Source organism: Dendrobates tinctorius, unplaced genomic scaffold, assembly GCF_039654945.1.
Source record: "Dendrobates tinctorius isolate UK_male_01 unplaced genomic scaffold, ASM3965494v1 ptg000211l, whole genome shotgun sequence".
Lineage (NCBI taxonomy): Eukaryota > Metazoa > Chordata > Amphibia > Anura > Dendrobatidae > Dendrobates > Dendrobates tinctorius.
Window position 1 is genome coordinate 18,525,757 of NW_027361878.1, and position 25,446 is coordinate 18,551,202.

General features: G+C 40.9%; 1 protein-coding gene across 7 annotated transcripts in view; it reads right to left on the reverse strand.

Moving 5' to 3' along the window:
* ZFTA (zinc finger translocation associated) overlaps positions 1-25,446 on the reverse strand; it is an 82,517-nt gene that overhangs the window by 11,080 nt on the left and 45,991 nt on the right. For 5 of the 7 annotated variants that reach the window (XM_073554555.1, XM_073554551.1, XM_073554552.1 and 2 more), the window contains 3 exons: positions 15,242-15,346; positions 10,036-10,140; positions 2,344-2,811 (listed from right to left, as the gene is read on the reverse strand). In XM_073554555.1, coding sequence (XP_073410656.1) covers positions 2,344-2,811; positions 10,036-10,140; positions 15,242-15,346 — 678 coding nt within the window. The remainder of the gene's footprint in view (positions 1-2,343; positions 2,812-10,035; positions 10,141-15,241; positions 15,347-25,446) is intronic. The other 2 variants (XM_073554554.1, XM_073554557.1) reach the window with 2 other exon arrangements.

Here is a 25,446-nt window from a genome sequence, read left to right on the forward strand (position 1 = left end):
TAGTCCTACAACCACAGAACGACATGTACTGCATATATATATATATATATATATATATATATATATATATATATATATATATAATGTGTGTGTTAAATAGTGCAGTCTTCTGTTTTTCCTACCTTAGATAAAGGAGACCTCTGCTCTACCGCTAGCTATTTATGAACAAAAATCATTATCAACCAATTAAGACTTTGCGCCCTTGTGGATTTTCTTAATTATAAAATACCATTTGAAAAGTAATGAGATTACTACACATTTAAGTGAATGTCCAAGGGGCTGTCCAGAATATGTCTTTTTTATGATAGAAATAAACTAAAAGGGAGAGAAAAAAAAAAAATCACTCTTTTCTGACTTTTCTCTGAGCAAAACAAAAGGATTGGACATTATGTCGAATATGCCTGATCCTTCGGGGTAAGGTCAGGGGACAACATCTGTCAGCGAGCTCCCATACACACCAAATTTAGCAGGTTTGGCTGACACTAATCCAATGCGTATCAAATGTGTATAATAAAGTTATATAATTAATTCTAAAAATAAATAACTTAAGTTAATTTAATAATTAATTTTAATAATAATTTAAAATATAATACTATAATAATAAATTAATAATTATATATAATTAATAAAAGGCTACAGGACCCCCATTTTCTTATCCCAGAGAGCTGCAGTTACAATTCTGCAAGCTCCAGAATGTAAATTTAGCAGCAATCCTTGCACGATTTTTGCATTCTGGGAAGGTTACTTTGTAAATCGGACACTACAATAATCGAGTACCTCGTTCATTGTAATAGCCAGCATTAAATTACCCAGTCAACATTTTCTAAGGACAACTGGCAGAATTGTGAATGCAGCTTTGAGAACAGCAGCAAGGCAATGCATTCACATTATATAGGATTACGAGTCACAATGTTCTATGTGAACTCTGTAGCTCTTTACGATTTCCTTCTCCTTTACAAGCCATCCATTCTCCTATTAATAAGATCTATTATACTTCACCCTCCTGTACAGCCCGATTGATCAGTTTTCATTAGCGTAAAACTAGAGTACATTCATTGCGGTGGCGCTCTGAAGATAAAATATGCACCAAATTTATTAAGAGGTGCATGTCTCTTGATGAAATTGGCGCAATTTACTCCAGCGCACGCTTCCGCCAGTCAGAATAAACCTAGGACCATTGATGCTTGTAAGGAGAAGAAAAGTTAAGTGTCACCATGAGTCGTGTGTCTGCCAACAGTAAAGTATCGTGAGAACATTCATGTGTGGGGGCTCACTCCCAATTTTGCCTAAGCACACTGCCATGAAGAAAGCATAGGATCTAAATCTCCTTCAACAGCAACTTTTCCCAATGATCCAGGAGTAATTTAGTGATAAACAATTATTTTTTTTTTCAGCATGGAAACCATGTCAGAAGGCAAAAATGATAACTAAGTGGCTGAGTGAGAAAAACATTGAAATTTTGGGTTCAAGGCCTGGATATTCCCCAGATCTCAATCAATCCCATTGAGAACATGTGGTCCATTCTCAAAAATCGGATGGACAAAAAAAAAAAAAACATAGAAATTGTGATAAACTCCAAGAACTGATTAGGCAAGAATGGGTTGTCATCAGTCAGGATTTGGCCCAGAAGCTGATATCCAGCTGCCAGGGAAGAAGGGCAGGAGTCTTGAAAACTAAGGGTCAATGCTATAAATATTGAATCTTTGCATAAATTTGATATTATTTGGTCAATGAAATGACGAAAATTGCACTTCAGTAACCAGAGAAATATCTGACTGTAAAATCTAAAAACACAGAAGCCGCAAATGTTGAGAAAAGCAAAATTTATGTCAGTCTGAAACTCTTGGCCACAACCGTATTAATAAATTGTTAACTGGTTGTTACATTTCTCTTGATTAGAGGGGTGTGTCCCTACAGTGCTGCCCACTGATTGGATGGTATCAGACCGTGTAGGGACACACACCCCAACCGTCATTCATAAATTTCTAGGATGAATAACAAAGCAACGGCACAATGCAAAGAAAAAGGCACCTTTGGCCAACTCTGAAATCTGGAGTCAAACTGTATTTTTAGTCACCATCTGGAGCCCTGAATATTTGATTTTTTTTATATTGCAATTACAAGAAAACCTCTGTGAGATGACCACCCACAACTGTATTGAAAAATGAGGTCTGCCAGAGGGGCATAGCTCTCAAAAGAACATGGGCGATAATTAGTCACATGAAGAAATCTGGATAAAGATTTTTTTTTTTTCTGCTGTTAAATAAGTAATTATTACAAGCACAGAACTTTGGAAGTTACTGAAAGAAACCAGGCAAACATTCATAACTGGCACAGAATTACCTGCCATGTGCTCCTCACTTCCAGCAAGTGTCTGAGCATCGACGCCTAGGTGCGCCTCCCAGCTACTAATGATGACCTCCTTGTCAGAAGGAGTCCAGTAGATGGAATAGGGGTGCTTCTGGCGTATGTGTCGCTTGATGGTGCTGAGTTTTAAAGTGGCCAAAGAACTGCCACAAACCATACAGTTCATACTATGACAGCGGGGATTAAAGTCCATCAAATATTCTAGTCTCCAGTGGTTATGGTAGTAACGCCTGTGGTCTTTTCCAGGGACTCGGCTATTTCCTGGCCTGGAAGCCTTTTCTTCACAGGCCTCTTGCCCGGCTACTCCTCCGATGTTGTTTCGCCCCTCACTACTACTATCTGGGGAACTCCAATCAAAAGAACCTGGGAACAGCCCGCCAGGAAATGAATCAGACGGATCTGGATACATGGCATCTACTGAGATTGAGCTTGCATAACTTGTATCTAAAAAACAGTAATATAAAAATTAAAAAAAAAAAAATCATGAGAGACCAAAAAAAAAAGACAAGGTATCTCTACAGGAGAAAATGAAAAATTATTTTGTATTTTACGTAACCTACGAAACACACATTTTGCAAACCAGTACATTAAAATTGCCAGAGTGGAAAAAAAAAACCCTTTGACAAGTGGCCACTACATGATTTGCTTTATTCGGTCTGGTGCTCACATATTGTACCTTACATGATACGATTAAAAAATATATATTAGCTCAACTTCCCTGATCGAAAATTGCTTTTCAAGATATTTTAAAAGTCTTATCAGGTTCTGAAATTTTTTTTTTTTAATTATTTTAAAAAGGGGGGGTTAATATGAGTTAATATGGAATGGGGGGGGGGGGGTGTCACATTTATTGATTAGTCAGGCCCGTATATAGACTAAAATGCATGAACTTACTGGGGGTCTCCCAACTAGAACATACAGCTTCATGAAGTGGTACTGGAAAGTTTACGAATCCTTCAGAATTTTCATAATTTCTGCATGAATTTGAACTAAAACTATATCAACACTTCACCCAAGTCCTAAAAGTAGATGAAAAGACTAAATCATACAAATGAGTAAAAAAAATATTACTTTATCATTTTTTTTTATTGAGTAGAAAGATCTGATATCATGGCAGTTAGTGATAAAAGTATGTGAACCTTCAAGATTAGCACATGATTTGAAGTTGAAATTACAGTCTGGCATTTTCTATCAATGGGATGACAATCCGGTGTGAGTTGGCTACCTGTTTTATTTAAAGAAGAGGGATTTATCAAAATCTGATCTTCACAACAAGCGTGTGACCAGAGAATCATGGTACGAACAAAGGAGATTTCTGAGGTCCTCAGAAGAGGATGCTAATCAGGCTGGAAAAGGTTATGAAACCATCTCTAAAGAGTTTGGACTCCGTCAAGCCACAGTCAGACAGACGATGAATAAATGGAGGAATTTCAAGACCATTATTACCTTTCTCGGGTGTGGTCAACAAACATTGATCACTCCAAGAGCGAGCAAGGCAAATAATAGTCCACGAGGTCACAAAGGAACCCAAGAATACCTATAAGCAACAAAAGGCCACTCTCACTCACATTAGCTAATGTTAATGTTCATGAATTTATCAGCAAGAAAACAATCATGAGCATTGAAGGATTGCAAGGAGACCATCCCTACTCTTCAAAAAGAACATTGCTGCCCATCTGCAGTTTGCTAAAGGTCATTGGAACAATGTTTTTAGACAGATGAAAACATAATAGAGTATTTTGGATTACATGGGAAGAGTTATGTTTAGAGAAAGAAAAACACTGCATTACAGCATAAAAACCTCATGCCATCTGTGAAACACGGGGGTGGTAGTATCATGGCTTGGGCTTGTTTTGCTGCATCTGGGCCAGGACTTCTGCCTTCATTAATGGAACAATGAGTTCTGAATTTGATCAGCAAATTCTAAACGATGACAAGTCACCTGTCTATGAACTGAATTCCAAGAGGACGTGGTTCATGCAGCAAGACGACCAAAGCACGCAAGTCTTTCTGCAAAATAATGGTTAAGGAATAAAGTTCAAGTAATGGAAAGGCCAAGACAAAGTTTAATTCCGTGAAAGGAACTGAAGTGAGCAATTCATGGGAGAAAAACACCAATATAATAAAGTTGAAGCTGTTTTGTAGGGAGGAAAATAGTAAAAATTCCCCCAAGTCGACATCATGAAGGACAAAACAAGAATTTCCAGAAATACCGAGATGCAATTATTGCTGCACAAGGTGTCACACCAGGTACTGAAAGCAAAGGTTCACGTAATTTAGCCACTCACAGGTGTGATATTGGATCCTTTTCCTCTATTATTATTTTTACTCCTTTGATTGATCGGGGGGGGGGGGGGTATCTATTTTCATGATTTGTTTTAAAACCTGATGTAGTTTTAGCTCAAATTTCTGCAGAAATATGTAAAATTCTGAAGGGCTCACAAACTTTGAAGCACCTCTATATATGCCTATGAGGCGTAACTTCACGTCAGGGAACCTGCAATTAGTCCATGCATTATGACTCGTATACAGACTGTGATATACAGCTGTCTGAACCCAGCCATAGTCAGAGGAGCTGCAAACAGACTCGTGCTGTTAAAGACCCAGTACATATGTGCATTTTATGGACAGTAAATCTTTGCATTTAATGGACAGTGCACTGGATTTAAATGGGAACTATGTAAAGCTTTGTTTTCTATGTGGGGACGCAACAATGTAATACAACACTGGCTTGGCTCCACCACCAATTACAATGGATCGCTGGGAATCACTGTTTGGGTCCAGTGATTAAGGGATGATCTGCCGAAACGGATCTGATGCAACGTTTCAGGCAAAAAAAACAATCTTCAGGCTATATTCGCACATCTGTGTGTCACGGTCTGCAGCTACAAGTCTCCCAACCAACCCAAACCTATCACACTGTATATGACTATGAGACTGTTAATGTCGATCAGCAGACCCACGCTGATTTGTGGGCTAGGATCGCGACACACAGATGTGTGAATATAGCCATAGAAAGAGTGTGCAGTGGAAGGAGGGTCCCAAAGTGCTAGTTATGGGTAACTCCTTCTTCTACACATTGGCTGGTTTGCCAGAAACATTGCAGCACGTGAACTACAGTGAAGCAAGTAAAAATTTTCACCAATTGTATTAATATAAATGTCTGCTGACCTACTTTTGTAAAACAGCATGCAAGCCACAAAAAAACAAATCGCAAAGGTGCCACTGTTAGCCGCCCAAGGCGAGGGCTTCACAGCGACAATGGTCGTGCAATAGGTTCATGGAGAAGTCGCAATATGTCGTCCCATCTAATAATGTTCGTGGAGTCAAATTTTAATCTACATGATTGTTTGTTTTTTTTTCCTTTTGGTCTTATTTGACGTCCCGTCTGAACCTTCAATCCAAAGTTGTCTGCAATTTGGTTGTCTCTTTACAGTGAAATTGCATCTTTAATATGGTCAAATGACAACGAGTCGCACAAATGATTTTGGCCGTAAAATTTGCAATTAAAGGTAGGGCTCCAAGACAAGTTTTGGATGCGGTGAATTGTTTAATGACTCAACGTGCAAGCTCAAGGTTTCGCCAGAAGGGAAAAAAAAAAGTTGGTGGCAACATATGAGGGTATTCGCACATGCTGCGGATTCTGCTGCGGATCTGCAGCAGTTCTGCAGACAGTGTACAGTACCATGCAAGTCTATGGGATTTACAATCTGCTGTGCACATGCTGAGGTTTTTTCACTGCGGAAAAGCTGAGGTTTTAAATCCGCAGAAAGAATTGACATGTCAATTCTTTCTGCGGATTCCGCTGCGGTTTGCCACCTATTTGATTGTCAAGGTGTGAAACTGCAGGGGAAAACCGCTGGCCAATCCGCAGGTAAAACCGCAGGACATTTTACCTGCGGATCCGCACGGAAAAATCCGCTGGTGAATCTACAGCATGCGCACATAGCCTGATGGTTTCCCCCCAAAAGGAAACAAGTCCCTACTCATGAGAGACCAAACATCACCATTGAGCCATAGCCACATGTAGCTAATGCGTTTTGTTACAAGTGCAAACTGGAACAACACGTGTTTAACCACAAAACAGTGGTTATCCTGCAAAAAGTATGCAAGAAGCATTAAACAAAACAAACAACGAATGACAGTAAAACTGCGCCTGACCCTACCCAACCAATCAACTGATTTTAGCCGTCTAACCCGGGGTACAAAACATTTAAGGGTCCAGGCAGCTAATGTGCCTGGGAATCTGTTACTGGCACTTTTTGGAATCTTCTTTTGAAATCTACAAAATTGAAAGAAGAATGTCAACCTGCCTCCAGAAAGCTATGGTCACTGGCTAATTTTTTCATGCATATTAGAAAATAAGCCATTAACTAATATATTAGGAGTTCCCACATTTTTATTGCCTTTAATTGTAGATCAATGGAAAGTGTTTTAGTGTTTAAAACAAAAATAAAAAAATAACTGAAAACTTTTTTCCCCACAGGTAGTCATTGTGATTGCTATAACCCATGCAATCTCAGTATTTAAGACTTGCAAATGAGAACAATGCAAAACATGCATGTGGTTTTAATGTGAATTACTGCAGTTTTAGGGCTCATACTCACATGTAAGAAACTCGGATGAGTCTCGCACGTCAATACTCGGCACTGCCGCCGGCATTTGGGAGTGGAGCATGCGGACGCATAGAAATACATGCAGCTCAACGCTCCGATCCGAGTGCCAGCAGCAGTGCCGAGTTTTGATGAGCGAGGCTCGTCCGAGTTTCTCGCATGTGAGTATGAGCCCGTAAAGGGGTTATCTCACGGGCAAAATTGAATCGAGCTTGTAAAAACAAACTTTGCAATTAAAAATTCTTGCCGTTCTCACGAATTGAGGGATTTATAATTCTATTGCTTACATCTTATTGTGTAAGTTACCTTCCACCATGCACAGCCTATCAGCATAAATAAGTACTGAGTCCATATAGATGAAAAAATAATAAGACGTAAAGAAAAAATTGTTGATAAAAAACCTTTATTATAAATAGGTCAGTCTACTCCACCAGGAAGACCTATAATATCTGGGTGTAACAACTACCTGGAGAATGTCAACAAATATATTGACTCACAGCTCCAACCTTTAGTTTCTGAGTTACCATCTTTTATAAAGGATAGTGGAGACTTTTTGAAAAAGATTGATGGACTTCATATTGAGGCAGATACTTTATTGGTAACCTGCGACATAGAATCACTGTATACCAATATTCGCCATACTGATGGAATAAGAGTCTCACAATTCTTTCTAAACTCTTCCAACATCCCTCCATCTAAGAGAGACTTAATTGTTCAACTACTGGAATTCTCGCTTTCACACAATTTCTTTTTATTTAACGGGTCCTTCTATCTGCAGCTCTAGGGCACAGCAATGGGGGCGTCTTTTGCGCCCTCGTATGCTAATCTGTTCCTGGGGCTGTGGGAGAGGGACCTCTTCCTATCGGATTGTTTATCATCAATGGACCGTGTCCTATTTTGGGCACGGTATATTGATGATATTTTCATTGTTTGGCAGGGTAATGTTGACACTTTAAATGAATTCATTTCTACATTGAATAAAAACCAATCAAACATACATCTGACATATCATTATGACTGTACTTCTATTGATTTCTTGGATATTAAGATCAAGAGCGATGGGAACAACTGCCTACAAACTGACTTATTCCGCAAACCAACGGCTGTCAATGCGCTCTTACATGCGTCATCATCACACCCTCCTGCATTTATTAGATCAATACCGATAGGTCAGTTCCTAAGAATTAGGAGAATATGCTCAGAGGATTTAGATTTTGAAAGAGAAGCAAAAATACTCAGGGAGAAATTTATTGAACGTGGCTATAGCAACTGTTCTCTTAAAAGGGCATATAAAAGAGTCAAACATAGATCAAGACAGGATGTTCTATACAAAGTGAAGTCCCCTGCTTTGGACCCTGGTGTGAAGTTTATTACAAAATATCATGGCCAACCTCAAGCTAAGCAACAGATTCTGAAAAAAATCATGGTCCATTCTACAGGCCGATCCAATAATTTCTCACTATGTCGGCGAAGGACCTAAGATCACCTATAGGAAATCCCAGAGTATACGTAACTCAAGTGAGCAGCCACTATACGAACGAGCCAATAACTTTCCTTTCCACAAATAAAAAGAACTATGGATGTAAACCTTGTGGTAGATGTGTAGCATGCACAAATATCAATCGGACGGATATACACTCACTGGCCACTTTATTAGGTACACCATGCTAGTAACGGGTTGGACCCCCTTTTGCCTTCAGAACTGCCTCAATTCTTCGTGGCAGAGATTCAACAAGGTGCTGGAAGCATTCCTCAGAGATTTTGGACCATATTGACATGATGGCATCACACAGTTGGCGCAGATTTGTCGGCTGCACATCCCTGATGCGAATCTCCCGTTCCACCACATTCCAAAGATGCTCTATTGGATTGAGATCTGGTGACTGAGGAGGCCATTTGAGTACAGTGAACTCATTGTCATGTTCAAGAAACCAATCTGAGATGATTCGAGCTTTATGACATGGCGCATTATCCTGCTGAAAGTAGCCATCAGATGCCTGTTCTTAGCTGAGAGGAGTGGTACCCAGTGTGGTCTTCTGCTGCTGTAGCCCATCTGCCTCAAAGTTCGACGCACTGTGCGTTCAGAGATGCTCTTCTGCCTACCTTGGTTGTAACGGGTGGCAATTTGAGTCACTGTTGCCTTTCTATCAGCTCGAACCAGTATGCCCATTCTCCTCTGACCTCTGGCATCAACAAGGCATTTCCGGCCACAGAACTGCCGCTCACTGGATTTTTTTTCTTTTTCGGACCATTCTCTGTAAACCCTAGAGATGGTTGTGCGTGAAAATCCCAGTAGATCAGCAGTTTCTGAAATACTCAGACCAGCCCTTCTGGCACCAACAATCATGCAACGTTCAAAGGCACTCAAATCACCTTTCTTCCCCATACTGATGCTCGGTTTGAACTGCAGGAGATTGTCTTGACCATGTCTACATGCCTAAATGCACTGAGTTGCCGCCATGTGATTGGCTGATTAGAAATTAAGTCTTAACACACAGTTGGACAGGTGTACCTAATAAAGTGGCCAGTGAGTGTATTTACTGATACAGGAAACTGTACAACATACAAGATAAAACATCAAATCACCTGTACTTCAAAAGCTGTAGTGTATCATGCTACATGCCCTTGCCAACTTATTTATGTTGGTTTAACAACACGCCAACTAAAGGTTAGAGTCCGAGAGCACGTCTTAGGGATTGAAGCTGCTAAAAATGTTGAGGATTTAAATGAGTTAAAAACAATACCTCGACATTTTAAAATACATCACCAATGTGATGCATCTCTTTTACGTGTAACTGGAATTGACATGCTACAACCACACATAAGAGGAGGAAGAATTAGAAAAAATTCAGCTAAAATGGAAACCAAATGGATTTGGACACTCAACACTGTCTCACCTATGGGCCTAAATGAGAATATAAGCTTTGCTCCGCTTTTGCAAACCAATTAACCCATTTTTTACCGTGTATATATTTTAGTTTTTTTACATTGTTTAGCTTTTATAGTTTTATTTTTATTTATCTAATATTTTATATTATTTTTTAGTATTACTTACCAGATACAGATTGATGTGGTTGGCTTTCCTCATCCTTTTCTTGGATACTCGTGGGTGGTCGTTCAGCACTCATTTCTACTATCTTGTAGACGGATTGAAGATAACCTACAAAGGGTGAAGAGTATTATGAAGAATGATGGACTATTTTTATTTACTTTTGTTTCCTTATTCCCCTTCCATTCCCCCTTCCCCCCACCCTTTTTTTCCTTTCCATGCTTATTTTATATGTATATATATTTTCATGACCATTTCACTATGATTTATATATGATTTTTCACTATTGGATAATTGTCTTGTGTATGCATGTTGGATACATATCGTTTGCATATATAGGTATATGTCCTAATGTGTGCTATTATGTGCATAAACATGGGGGATGTGCGTATGTATATGTGTGTGTACATGTATAAATGGATGTGTATTGATCAAGCTTATATGTAGATTATGTGTTCATGTATTTATCTTTGTCATTGATGTACCATGTGGTTTATATACATAAGCATTATTACTCATCTATTTATTCATTTATTTATTGTTTTTATTTATTACATTATTACACTATAATTCTATTATACTTTTTTCCTACCAATGTTTAGTATTATCTTTACACTTTAATTTTTTTATCCATTTTCCTTCTTGTTTTTTGATACCACTACATTAGTATTTTCCTTTCCTTTTTTCCCTCCTTCCTTTGCGATTCAGCTATGATCATTAGAACTTTGTCTATTTCTTCCTTATTGCTGTGGACAGGAGTTGCACGCATGCGCAGTTCAGTGCCCCGGATAGTGTCTCACTTCCTGCGTCTACATGTATCCATGACGATGGGTCGCGGTCACGTGACCTGTCGTCAGCGATCACATGATGCCGGGGCTGAGACCTTCCTGGGTTTCCTGATGCGGATGCATCATCACCACTCCGGCTCCACCAATGAGAATGGCCTCCTTTTCATATATAAAATAGCGGTTTTCATATGGGTAACACCCCCTGACGAAGGAACACATCCGAAACGCGTGTCGGGGCACATTGAAGCACCTTAACCCTTACCATTGTGGACCCACTGTGCAGGTATTTTTTACAGCTATAGCCCCCTGTATGTTATTCTGAGGTGGTCAGTTTGATATTGTGCTTTTTCCATACATGGTCTGTTTATATATGGGTTTTTTTAGACCTATATGTGACCAACATATAGCTCTCTATATGATATTTTTATGGGCCCTCCTCCATAATATAGCACAATGCAATTTGGCACTTAATAGTGCATTTCCCTACAATTATTTAATGTAGGTACATGGTGCACTATGGGACTCTACTAAATGTTGGCACAATTTTGAAGTAGAGATTTATATGTAAACATCACTTTTGTGTTGCACATATCACTTTATATTTTTACACTATTTTTCATTCACTTTTTATTTGTGGTAGTTTAGAGCAGGATTTCACACGGCTTTTGCACTATTTTAATTGTTTCAGCACTATAGTCACTATTTTCTGACTAGTTTATTATGATAAATAGTTCACATTTTTTTGGCATATTATCTATATGAATTCGCACTTAGCACTGTATATTTGCACATTTTTGTTATTTATTACCTACATCTTTTGTGCTTTATGTTAAATTCTTGAATTTTACTGATACTATACTTGTGTGCTATATTTTACATTGTGGTCAAGCCAAAGTAATTAATCTAATTTTTTACTGTGGGTTGTATCACATTGATATATTAACAAAGTTTGTATCTATAGAATTCTTATGGTGCTTTTCTAGTGTATACAGCGTCAAGTAACCTATTTATAATAAAGGTTTTTTTATCAACAATTTTTTCTTTTCGTCTTATTATTATTTTTTCATCTCTATGGACTCAGTACTTATTTATATATGATACCGAATGGTCTGCCATTCATCTTTTCAGTAGAGATATGTTATATTTAAGGTATATTATTTTTAATGAATATATATATATATATATATATATATATATATATATATATATATACACACACACACATTTCTATGTAGTGTTTCCTCTGCTGTGTTTAACAATAATTCACTGTGTTCTGCACAGGCTCTGTGTGTCCAAAGATGGATTTGAAAGCCAGGGAAATTACTTGGCAAGGACGTATAAATGAAGTTTTTGGTAATATTAACACTAACACCGACTACTAATGGTTTACAATTTGATGTAATTTTAAAGAATATAAAACATCTCCTAAATAACAGAACACGAATATGGTGGAGCAAAGCTTTTCTTGAGAACTACATTCAGAAACACCTCATCCCTAGAGGTTTGAGAATAAGGGTTACACCCTCTTTTGTTGTTGAAGATGAGGAGTTTATCACCAACTGGGAAAATAAATGTAATGACACATCTAAAAAACTGATGGAACTTTTGATCAAACTTAATTTAAAATCCATGCAGGAGTTGGATAAGAAAATAGAGGAAATGTATATGGATGTTAAAAAAGAACTAACTGCGGAGCAAATCAAGGAGATAGAGTCACAACTAAATCAAGAAATGGATTCCTGGGTTAAAAATATCCAAGAAAAACAGTCCATTAAATTAAAAAGAGACCAGAGGGATTTTGCATCTGGTAATATATATAGATGGAAAGGTAACACCATCAAAGCTTCGATAAGGGATAGAACTCCATCTTTGTCATCCCATCCCCCTATAAGTGACGTGTCTGGTGCCTCCTCTTCCGTCTCTAGCATGGCTAATTCTACTCCCAAGAGAAAGCGTACATCACGATTTCAACCCAATATGCGAAATTTTACATATTCACCAGATAACAGGAAGGATTCTTTGAAGGTAATCAATCTCAGTGAATATTCATTTTCTTTAACTGAATTAAATGTATTGAATAAAGTCAATTTTGATAAATTTGATGCAATCAAAGACCTTCATTTAATTGCCAGGAAACTTCTTTTTAAACGCTTTTTTCATAATGAAAATGCCTGTAAATTATTTCCAACAGAGACGGAACAGGTGGCACTAGCAATTTTGGAAGATCTAGCAAGAGGACACAATATTAAAGGTGACATGATACCTCCATCTATCTGTCCGAAATCACGGAAATTCCCCACTCTATTTGCCCAGCTGTCGATATCTTCCTCAAAACGGTGAGTAAAGACTGACAAAATACCAAAACATCCGTATCACAATAATATTAGTAGGGAAGAAAGAATGGCCGAGAGACGGATGAAGGACCTACAGGATGTAATTTTGAAACCATCCGACAAAGGTGGAAATATTGTTATACGGCCGAAAGTGATGTATGAAGCAGAAGCTTTCAGACATCTGATACCAAATGCTACAGGAAATTGACTTTCAATCCTTTGAACAAGTATAAGTCTGAATTACTGACAATCTTACAAATGGCAAGACATAAAGAAATTATCTCTAAAGAACTTTTTCATGCCCTACAAATTGTTGAGCATACAATATCTACTTTGTACTTTTTACCTAAAGCACACAAAAATCAGTCTCCTCCACCAGGAAGACCTATAATATCTGGTTGTAACAACTACCTGTAGAATGTCAATAAATATATTGACTCACAGCTCCAACCTTTAGTTTCTGAGTTACCATCTTTTATAAAGGATAGTGGAGACTTTTTGAAAAAGATTGATGGACTTCATATTGAGGCAGATACTTTATTGGTAACCTGCGACATAGAATTACTGTATACCAATATTCGCCATACTGATGGAATAAGAGCCTCAATTCTTTCTGAGCTCTTCCAACATCACTCCATCTAAGAGAGACTTCATTGTTCAGCTACTGGAATTCTCGCTTTCGCACAATTTCTTTTTATTTAAGAGGTCCTGCTATCTGCAGCTCCAGGGCACAGCAATGGGGGCATCTTTTGCGCCCTCGTATGCTAATCTGTTCCTGGGGCTGTGGGAGAAGGACCTCTTCCTATCGGATTGTTTATCATCAATGAACCGTGTCCTATTTTGGGCACGGTATATTGATATTTTCATTGTTTGGCAGGGTAATGTTGAGACGTTAAATGAATTCATTTCTACATTGAATAAGAACCAATCAGACATACATCTGACATACCATTATGATTGTACTTCTATTGATTTCTTGGATATTAAGATCAAGAGAGATGGGAACAACTGCCTACAAACTGACTCATTCCGCAAACCAACGGCTGTCAATGCGCTCTTACATGCGTCATCATCACACCCTCCTGCACTTATTAGATCAATACTGATAGGTCGGTTCCTAAGAATTAGGAGAATATGCTCAGAGGATTTAGATTTTGAAAGAGAAGCAAAAATACTCAGGGAGAAATTTATTGAACGTGGCTATAGCAACCGTTCTCTTAAAAGGGCATATAATAATAATAGAGCCAAACATAGATCAAGACAGGATGTTCTATACAAAGTGAAGTCCCCTGCTTCGGACCCTGGTGTGAGGTTTATTACAAAATATCATGGCCAAACTCAAGCTATGCAACAGATTCTAAAAAAATCATGGTCCATTCTACAGGCCGATCCAATAAATTCTCACTATGTCGGCGAAGGACCTAAGATTACATATAGGAAATCCCAGAGTATACGTGACTCAATAGTGAGCAGCCACTATACGAACGAGCCAATAACTTTCCTTTCCACAAATAAAAAGAACTATGGATGTAAACCTTGTGGTAGATGTGTAGCATGCACAAATATCAATCGGACGGATATATTTACTGATACAGGAAACTGTACAACATACAAGATAAAACATCAAATCACCTGTACTTCAAAAGCTGTAGTATATCATGCTACATGCCCTTGCCAACTTATTTATGTTGGTTTAACAACACGCCAACTAAAGGTTAGAGTCCGAGAGCACGTCTTAGGGATTGAAGCTGCTAAAAATGTTGAGGATTTAAATGAGTTAAAAACAATACCTCGACATTTTAAAATACATCACCAATGTGATGCATCTCTTTTACGTGTAACTGGAATTGACATGCTACAACCACACATAAGAGGAGGAAGTATTAGTAAAAATTCAGCTAAAATGGAAACCAAATGGATTTGGACACTCACCATCTCACCTATGGGCCTAAATGAGAATATAAGCTTTGCTCCGTTTTTGTAAACCATTAACCCATTATTTACCGTGTATATATTTTAGGTTTTTTTATCTTTTTTAGCTTTTATAGTTTTTTTATCTAATATTTTATATTATTTTTTAGTATTACTTACCAGATACAGATTGATGTGGTTGGCCTTTCTCATCCTTTTCTTGGATACTCGTGGGTGGTCGTTCAGAACTCATTTCTACTATCTTGTAGACGGATTGAAGATTACCTACAAAGGGTGAAGAGTATTATGAAGAATGATGGACTATTTTTATTTATTTTTGTTTCCTTATTCCCTTTACATTCCCCCTTCCCTTTTTTTCCCCTCTTCCCCCCCTTTTTCCTTTTCATGCTTATTTTATATGTATACATATTTTCATGACCATTTCACTATGATATTTTATATATATAAATATGATTTTTCACTATTGGATAATTGTCTTGTGTATTCATGTTGGATACATATCGTTTCCATATATAGGTATATGCCCTAATGTGTGCTATTATGTGCATAAACATGGGGGATGTGTGTATGTATATGTGTATGTGCATGTACATATGTATGTGTATGTGTGTGCATGCATGTGCATGTATATATGGATGTGTATTGATCAAGCTTATATGTAGATTATGTGTTCATGTATTTTTCATTGATGTACCATGTGGTTTATATACATAAGCATTATTACTCATCTATTTATTCATTTATTATTTTTATTTATTACATTATTACACTAATTCTATTATTATACTTTTTTCCTACCAATATTTAGCATTATTTATCTTTACAATTTACATTTTTTAGCCATTTTCCTTCTTGTTTTTTGATATCACTACATTAGTATTTTCCTTTCCTTTTTTCCCCTCCTTCCCCCTTCCTTTGCGATTCAGCTATGATCATTAGAACTTTGTCTATTTCTTCCTTATTGCCGTGGACAGGAGCTGAACGCATGCGCAGTTCAGTGCCCCGGATAGTGTCTCGCTTCCTGTATCTACATGTATCCATGACGACGGGTCGCGGTCACGTGACCTGACGTCAGCGATCACATGACGCCGGGGCTGAGACCTTCCTGGGTTTCCTGATGCATCATCACCACTCTGTCTCCACCAATGAGAATGGCCTCCTTTATATATAAACTAGCAGTTTTTATATGGGTAACACCCCCTGAGGAAGGAACACATCCGAAACGCGCGTCGGGGCGCGTTGAAGCACCTTAACCCTTACCATTGTGGACCCACTGTGCAGGTATTTTTTTCAGCTATAGCCCCCTGCATGTTATTCTGAGTTGGTCAGTTTGATATTGTGCTTTTTTCATACATGGTCTGTTTATATATGGTTTTTTTAGACCTATATGTGACCAACATATAGGTCTCTATATGATATTTTTATGGGCCCTCCTCCATAATATAGCACAACGCAGTTTAGCACTTAATAGTGCATTTCACTAGTTATTTAATGTAGGTACATGGTGCACTATGGGACTCTATTAAATGTTGGCACAATTTTGAAGTAGAGATTTATATGTTAACAGCACTTTTGTGTTGCACATATCACTTTATATATTTTTACACTATTTTTCATTCACTTTTCATTTGTGGTAGTTTAGTGCAGGATTTCACACGGCTTTTGCACTATTTTAATTGTTTCAGCACTATAGTCACTATTTTCTGACTAGTTTATTATGATAAATAGTACACATTTTTTTGGCATATTATCTATATGAATTCGCACTCAGCACTGTATATTTGCACATTTTTGTAATTTATTACCTACATCTTTTGTGCTTTATGTTAAATTCTTGAATTTTACTGATACTATACTTGTGTGCTATATTTTACATTGGGGCCAAGCCTAATTAATCAATCTGTTTTTTACTGTGGGTTGCATCACATTGATATATTAACAAAGTTTGTATCTATAGAATTTTTATGGTGATTTTTTAGTGTATACAGCGTCAAGTAACCTATTTATAATAAAGGTTTTTTATCAACAATTTTTTCTTTACGTCTTATTATTATTTTTTCATCTCTATGGACTCAGTACTTATTTATATATGATACCGAATGGTCTGCCATTCATCTTTTCAGTAGAGATATGTTACATTTAAGGTATATTATTTAAATATAAATATATATATATATATATATATATATATATATATATATATATATATATATACACACACAGTCATGGCCAAAAGTATTGACACCCCTGCAATTCTGTCAGATAATACTCAGTTTCTTCCTGAAAATGATTGCAAACACAAATTCTTTTGTTATTATTATCTTCGTTTAATTTGTCTTAAATGAAAAAACACAAAAAGAATTGTCCTAAAGCCAAATTGGATATAATTCCACACCTAACATAAAAAAGAGGGTGGACAAAAGTATTGGCACTGTTCGAAAAATCATGTGATGCTTCTCTAATTTGTGTAATTAACAGCACCTGTAACTTACCTGTGGCACCTAACAGGTGTTGGCAATAACTAAATCACACTTGCAGCCAGTTGACATGGATGAAAGTTGACTCAACCTCTGTCCTGTGTCCTTGTGTGTACCACATTGAGCATGGAGAAAAGAATGAAGACCAAAGAACTGTCTGAGGACTTGAGAAACCAAATTGTGAGGAAGCATGAGCAATCTCAAGGCTACAAGTCCATCTCCAAAGACCTGAATGTTCCTGTGTCTACCGTGCGCAGTGTCAAGACGTTTAAAGCCCGTGGCACTGTGGCTAACCTCCCTAGATGTGGACGGAAAAGAAAAATTGACAAGAGATTTCAACACAAGATTGTGCGGATGTTGGATAAAGAACCTCAACTAACATCCAAACAAGTTCAAGCTGCTCTGCAGCCCGAGGGTACAACAGTGTCGACCCGTACTATCCGTCGGCGTCTGAATGAAAAGGGACTGTATGGTAGGAGACCCAGGAAGACCCACTTCTTACCCCGAGACATAAAAAAACAAGGCTGGAGTTTGCCAAAACTTACCTGAAAAAGCCTAAAACGTTTTGGAAGAATGTTCTCTGGTCAGATGAGACAAAAGTAGAGCTTTTTGGGCAAAGGCATCAACATAGAGTTTACAGGAGAAAAAAAGAGGCATTCAAAGAAAAGAACACGGTCCCTACAGTCAAACATGGCGGAGGTTCCTTGATGTCTTGGGGTTGCTTTGCTGCCTCTGGCACTGGACTGCTTGACCGTGTGCATGGAATTATGAAGTCAGAAGACTGCCAAAAAATTTTGCAGCATAATGTAGGGCCCAGTGTGAGAAAGCTCGGTCTCCCTCAGAGGTCATGGGTCTTCTAGCAGGACAATGACCCAAAACACACTTCAAAAAGCACTAGAAAATGGTTTGAGAGAAAGCACTGGAGACTTTAAGGTGGCCAGCAATGAGTCCAGACCTGAATCCCATAGAACACCTGTGGAGAGAACTAAAAATGGCAGTTTGGAGAAGGCACCCTTGAAATATCAGGGACCTGGAGCAGTTTGCCAAAGAAGGAAGGTCTAAAATTCCAGCAGAGCATTGTAAGAAACTCATTGATGGTTACTGGAAGCAGTTGGTAGCAGTTATTTTGGCTAAAGGTTGTGCAACCAAGTATTAGGCTGAGGGTGCCAATACTTTTGTCTGGTCCATTTTTGGAGTTTTGTGTGAAATGATCAATGTTTCGCTTTTTGCTTCTTGCTTCATTCTCTTTTGTGTTTTTTCATTTAAGACAAATTAAATGAAGATAATACCAAAGAATTTGTGCTTGCAATCATTTTCAGGAAGAAACTGAGTATTATCTGACAGAATTGCAGGGGTGTCAATACTTTTGGCCATGACTGTGTGTGTGTGTATATATATATATACACACACACACACACACATACATATATATACACACACATACATACATACACATTTCTATGTAATGTTTCCTCTGCTGTGTTTAACAATAATTCACTCTGTTCTGCACAGGCTCTGTGTGTCCAAAGATGGATTTGAAAGCCAGGGAAATTACTTGGCAAGGACGTATTAATGAAGTTTTTGGTAACATTAACACTGTAACACCGACTACTAATGGTTTACAATTTCATGTAATGTTAAAGAATATAAAACATCTCCTAAATAAGAGAACACGAATATGGTGGAGCAAAGCTTTTCTTGAGAACTACATTCAGAAACACCTCATCCCTAGAGGTTTGAGAATAAGGCTATGTGCACACGGAGTTTTTTGGCTCTGCGGATTTTGTAGAGAAAACCGCACTTAAATCCGCAGGACAGAAGTCCTGCGGTTTATATGCGGTTTTACACCTCATAATGGATGAGGTGTAAAACTGCAGCGCTTCTGCACCAAACAATTGACATGCTGCGGATTGTAAACCGCAGCAAAACCGCGCGGAAAAACCCGCAGCATGTGCACAGCTTTTTTTTTTTTTTTTTTTATTTCCATAGGAAATAAAGGTACTGTACAACGCAGCAGAATCTACTGCGGACCCGCAGCTGCAGAAATGCTGCGGAACCATAGCAGAATCCGCACCGTGTGCACATACCCTAAGGGTTGTTGTTGAAGATGATGAGTTTATCACCAACTGGGAAAATATATGTAATGACACATTTAAAAAACTGATGGAACTTTTGATCAAACTTAATTTAAAATCCATGCAGGAGTTGGATAATAAAATAGAGGAAATGTATATGGATGTTAAAAAAGAACTAACCGCGAAACAAATCAAGGAGATAGAGTCACAACTAAATCAAGAAATGGATTCCTGGGTTAAAAATATCCAGGAAAAACAGTCCATTAAATTAAATAGAGACCAGAGGGATTTTGCATCTGGTAATATATATAGATGGAAAGGTAACACCATCAAAGCTTCGATAAGGGATAGAACTCCATCTTTGTCATCCCATCCCCCTATAAGTGACGTGTCTGGTGTCTCCTCTTCCGTCTCTAGCATGGCTAATTCTACTCCCAAGAGAAAGCATACATCACGATTTCAACCCAATAAGCGAAATTTTACATATTCACCAGATAACAGGAAGGATTCTTTGAAGGTAATCACTCTCAGTGAATATTCATTTTCTTTAACTGAATTAAATGTATTGAATAAAGTCAAATTTGATGCAATCAAAGACCTTCATTTATTTGCCAGGAAACTTCTTTAACGCTTTTTTCATAATGAAAATGCCTGTAAATTATTTCCAACAGAGGCGGAAGATCAGGCACTAGCAATTTTGGAAGATCTAGCAAGAGAACACAATATTAAAGGTGACATGATACCTCCATCTATCTGTCCGAAATCACGGAAAAGGAAATTTTTGTGTACTCACCGTAAAATCTCTTTCTCTTAGCCTCTAATTGGGGGACACAGAACCATGGGTGTTATGCTGCTGTCCACTAGGAAGCGACACTATGCATAATCTGAAAAAGATTAACTATGCCTCCTCCTCTGCAGTATACACCCCTGGACGGCGTCAGCCTTCACCAGTTTTGTGCAAAAGCATTAGGAGGAACATAACAGAAACAACATAACCATGCCTGTAAGAAGGCCACTATGTACGAGCTCAAAGAACAATATTAGAACTCAACCGTAACAACGGCCCATAAGGACAACAGGGTGGGAGCTGTGTCCCACAATTAGAGGCTAAGTGAAAGAGATTTTACGGTGAGTACACAAAAATCTCCTTTACTCTGTCGCCTCATTGGGGGACACAGAACCATGGGACGTTCCAAAGCAGTCCCTGGGTGGGAAGCAATGGACAAGTATTGTGCCAACAGGTCCCTAGACTTGGGGCACTGCCGCTTGCAGAACCCGTCTGCCCAGACTCGCGTCCGCTGAGGACTTAGGTCATGGACTCTGTAGTGTTTTGGAAACTTGTGTAGGCTAGTCCAAGTGGCCGCCGTACACACTTGTTGTGCCGAGTAGCCCAGGAGGCCCCTACCGCCCGCGTAGAGTGTGCCGTGCTACCGGCCGGAAGAGAATTGTTAAGGCGGTAAGCCTCCTGTATGGTGGACTTGATCCACCTGTCAAGGGTAGCTTTGGAAGCTGGCAGACCCTGGTGAACGCCTTCAGGAAGAAGGAAAAGGGAATCACACTTCCGGAGGGGTGCAGTCCTAGACACGTATATACGCAATGCCCTGACGAGGTCAAGTGTATGCAGAGCCTTCTCCACTCTATGCAAAGGGATGGCAGTGAAATTTCCTCATTGAGGTGGAAGTTGGACACAACCTTCGGAAGGAAGGATGGGACTGTACGGAGAACCACTTTGTCCTGGTGAAAAGCCAGGAAGGGCCGTCTGCAGGAGAGTGCTGACAGTTCAGACACCCTGCGTAGCGCGGTGATTGCCACCAGAAAGACCACCTTCTGTGATAGAAGGCGGAGTGGGACTTCCTTAAGAGGTTCGAAAGGTGGTGCCTGCAATGCTGTCAGGACCAGGTTGAGGTCCCATGTTTCCAGTGGACGTCTGTAGGGAGGAACCAATCGGGAAACCCCCTGGAGAAAAGTCCTTAATTGTGGCTTGTTAGCAATACGTCTTGGAAAAAGTACTGACAGCACTGACACCTGGCTCTTAAGCGAGCCCAGGGATAGACTAGCGTCCAGACCCGATTAGAGAAAGCCAAGTACTTTTGGGAGGGAATAAGGGAGCGGGATCTGGCCGCGATATTCACACCAGGTAAAGAAAGCTTTCCATTTACAGAAATAAATATTGGTGGAGGCTGGCTTCCGTGCTCTGATCATGGTTCTAATGACGTCCGGTGAGAGCCCTGCCTGGGTTAGAACCCAGGTCTCAAGGGCCACGCCATCAAATGGAGAGCCCCTGAGTTCTGGTGGTAGAACGGGCCTTGTGACAGAAGATCGGGACGGTCGGGGAGACGCCAGGGGACGTCTGCTGTAAGTTGTACGATGTCGGCGTACCATGTACGTCTGGGCCAGTCTGGCGCGATTAGGATGGTTGGAGCTCCCTCTTGTTTGATCTTCCTCACGACTCTGGATATCAGGGGGAGAGGTGGAAAAATGTACAGAAGCTGGAACTGAGTCCAGTCCTGAACCAGTGCATCTGCTCCGAGCGACCGCGGGTCGCGGGTCCTGGCCATAAAATTGGAGACCTTGGCATTGAGGTGGGATGCCATTAGGTCCACGTCCAGAGTCACCCAGTGATGGCAGATCTGGCTGAAAATTTCGGGATGGAGAGACCACTCCCCCGAGCCCATTCCTTGTCTGCTGAGGTAGTCGGCTTCCCAGTTGTCCACAACCGGAATGTGGACCTCAGAGAGTACCGACCTCGTGTTTTTCGCCCAGTGGAGGATATGTGCGACTTCTCTCATCACCTGAGTACTGCGGGTCCCGCCTTGGTGGTTCGCATATGCCACGGCCATGGCATTGTCCTACTGTACTCTGATATGAGAGGCTGCCAGTAAGTGAGGAAAGGCTCTCAATGCCAGGAAGATGGCCCGAATTTCCAGGATGTTGATGGGCATGTTCGCTTCCACTGGTGACCACTTTCCCTATGTTCTGTGATGTAGGTGCACCGCACCCCAACCTGTCAGGCTCGTGTCGGTGGTCAGAACCTTCCATTGACCTGAGAGAAAGGATTATCCCGTTGCCAGTGAGGTTGGCTTGAGCCACCAGTGCAGGGACCTCATGGTTGCCGATGTTAGCCCGAACTCCCTGTCGAGGGAGAAAGGATGCCTGTCCCAGGACTTGAGGATAGCTAGTTGAAAAGGCCTGAGGTGAAACTGGGCAAATGGTACCTCCTCCATTGCCGCTGCCATCCTGCCGAGGACTCTCATGGCAAACCGGAGAGATAGGGGAAAATTGCAGAGGAGTATGCGAACTCCTAGACGAAGAGCCAGTGCCTTGTCCCTGGGAAGGAGCACCAGACCCCTGGAGGTGTCAAATAGCATCCCCAGAAAGGTCAGAAACTGACTCGGGGCAGTCGATGACTTTTGTAGGTTGACTAACCAGCCCAGGTGACTCAGAGTGTCTATTACGATTGAGACGCTGACCTCGCAGTCCTTGAAGGTGGAAGCCTTGATGAGAAGGTCGTCCAGGTATGGAACGACTACTATGCCTCTGGAATGCAGAACGTCCACGGTGGCAGCCATGATCTTTGTAAACGCTCTGGGAGCCGTGGCGAGTCCGAACGGGAGAGCCACGAACTGGTAGTGGTCCTGGTTGATTGCAAACCTGAGAAATCTCTGATGGGGGGGAGCAATCGGTATATGCAGGTATGCGTCTTGTATGTCTATGGAGGCGAGATATTCTCCCTGCTCCATGGACGCAATGATGGACTGAAGGGACTCCATGCGAAAATGACGAACCCGCACATACTTGTTGAGTTGTTTTAGGTCCAGCATGGGCCGGACGCTGCCTCCTTTCTTGGGGACTACGAACAGATTGGAGTAGAACCCTCGAAAGAGCTCGGCCATGGGAACCGGTACTATGACTCCTGCTTGAAGGAGGGAGGAAACCGCCTGGTGGAAGGCACGAGCCTTGCCTGGCGATTTTGGGGGGACAGAGAGGAAGAACCGGTTCGGTGGGCTGGAAGTGAACTCTATCTTGTATCCAGAAGACACCATTTCCTTGACCCATCTGTCTTCTGTAATAGGCAGCCAGACTTGCTGAAAGAGTAGAAGTCGTCCGCCTACGGGTGGGGTGTCTTCCGGAATTCGTTAGTCATGATGAGGAGAAAGTTTGAGGTTTTCCTCCTTTGGGCTTTGCTTGGCCTGCTTTTGACTGCCAGGTCCTGTCAGGCCTTTGCGCCGCCCGTGGGTTGTACCTATGTGGAGAGCAGTTACGATTTTGTGCTGGACGCGAGACGGACCAGCCTGAAGCATTCCGAAAGGATCGGAATCATGTTTGGTTACGCCTTCTGAAAGTGCATTTAGGCTTTAGTTGAGGGAGAGAAGTACTCTTACCCCCAGTGGCGTTGGAAATCATTGTGTCCAACTTTTCACCGAAAAGCCGCCCACTGAGGTACGGGAGATGCGTGAGGGACTTGTTTGAGGCCGCGTCCGCTTTCCATTCCCGCAGCCAGAGGATACGCCGGATTGTGATGGCGTTTGATGCTATCCCCGCTACACCTCATGCGGAATCCAGAGCTGCATGAAGCATGTAATCATGTAATCTGCTACCACTGCTATTTGAACCGCTTGGTCCGACAGCTCAGGATTTGAAGCTTGGAGGCCAGTCTGCAATTTTCTGGCCCAAGCCAGAATGGCCTTGGCCCCCCAGAGTGAAGCGAGCGCGGGAGCCAGAGAGGCCCCCGCCGCTTCGAAAATTGAACGAGCCATGCGTTCTACCTGCCGGTCTGCTGCGTCCCTGAGGTTTGAGCTATCTGGCAGTGAAAGGAGGGTCTCTGCTGCTAGTCTAAAGACTGGGGGGTCCACTTCGGGTGGATCTGTCCACTCCTTGGTGTCCTTCTGTGGGAAGGGGTACCTTGCCTCCAAATATTTGCGGTTGGCGAATTTCTTCTCAGGCTGCGAAAACCGCTTAGTCAGAATCACCTGAAATTCTGGGAGATTAGAGAAGTCCTTAGGTGGTTTCAGAACACTTTCAAAGCAAATCTTGTGTTCTGAGGCTTCCGGGGGTGGATCAGAAATGTCCAGCACCCGATGGATGGAAGAGATTACATCCTCAACTAGCGCTGTATTGCTAGGAGGACCAGGGACCGGAGACCTCTCCATTTCGCTGTCTGAGTCGGAGTCACAGATGCCTTCCGAATCCTGCGTATCGCTAAGGTGTTCCCTGGTGGGCGAACTGGGGCGGAGGTCTTCTGTGGTCGGGGATCGCTGTGGAGATCTGCGTTGCCTGTCTCTGTTAGGGGACGGTCTAGGTGACCTGGAACTACGGTGTCTCCCCTAGAGGGGGATGACCGTGTGCTATGGGATGACGCAGGTGAACGCGACCTGTGGGTCCGCTTACGTCTGGGAGTGCCGGAAACGGCATGTCCCTGAGTGTAGCTGTCCCTTTGCTGGGTAACGCTCATAGCCGAGACATTAATCTGCAGAGCCTAGAGCAATGTGGAGGTTAGGTTATCTATGGACTGCGTCATACACTGCGACATCTGGGTAGCCCATTCCGGCGTGGTAGCAGACGCTGAAACATTGGTAGGAGCCTCTTGGGGTTCTGACCCAATATTTTGGATACAATCCCGGCAGTGCGGGTACGTACTGCCACTGGGGAGAGTGGTTTTGCAGGCTGTGCAGAATGCATAAAAACAGTACTGCCTGGTCTCTTCCTTGAGCCCGGCATAGTGCACAGAGTGCAGAAGGGCTGGCTATGCAGAGGGCCCTACAGGGATGGCTATACAGAGGAAACCTATAGGAGAGCCTTACAGGGAATATGG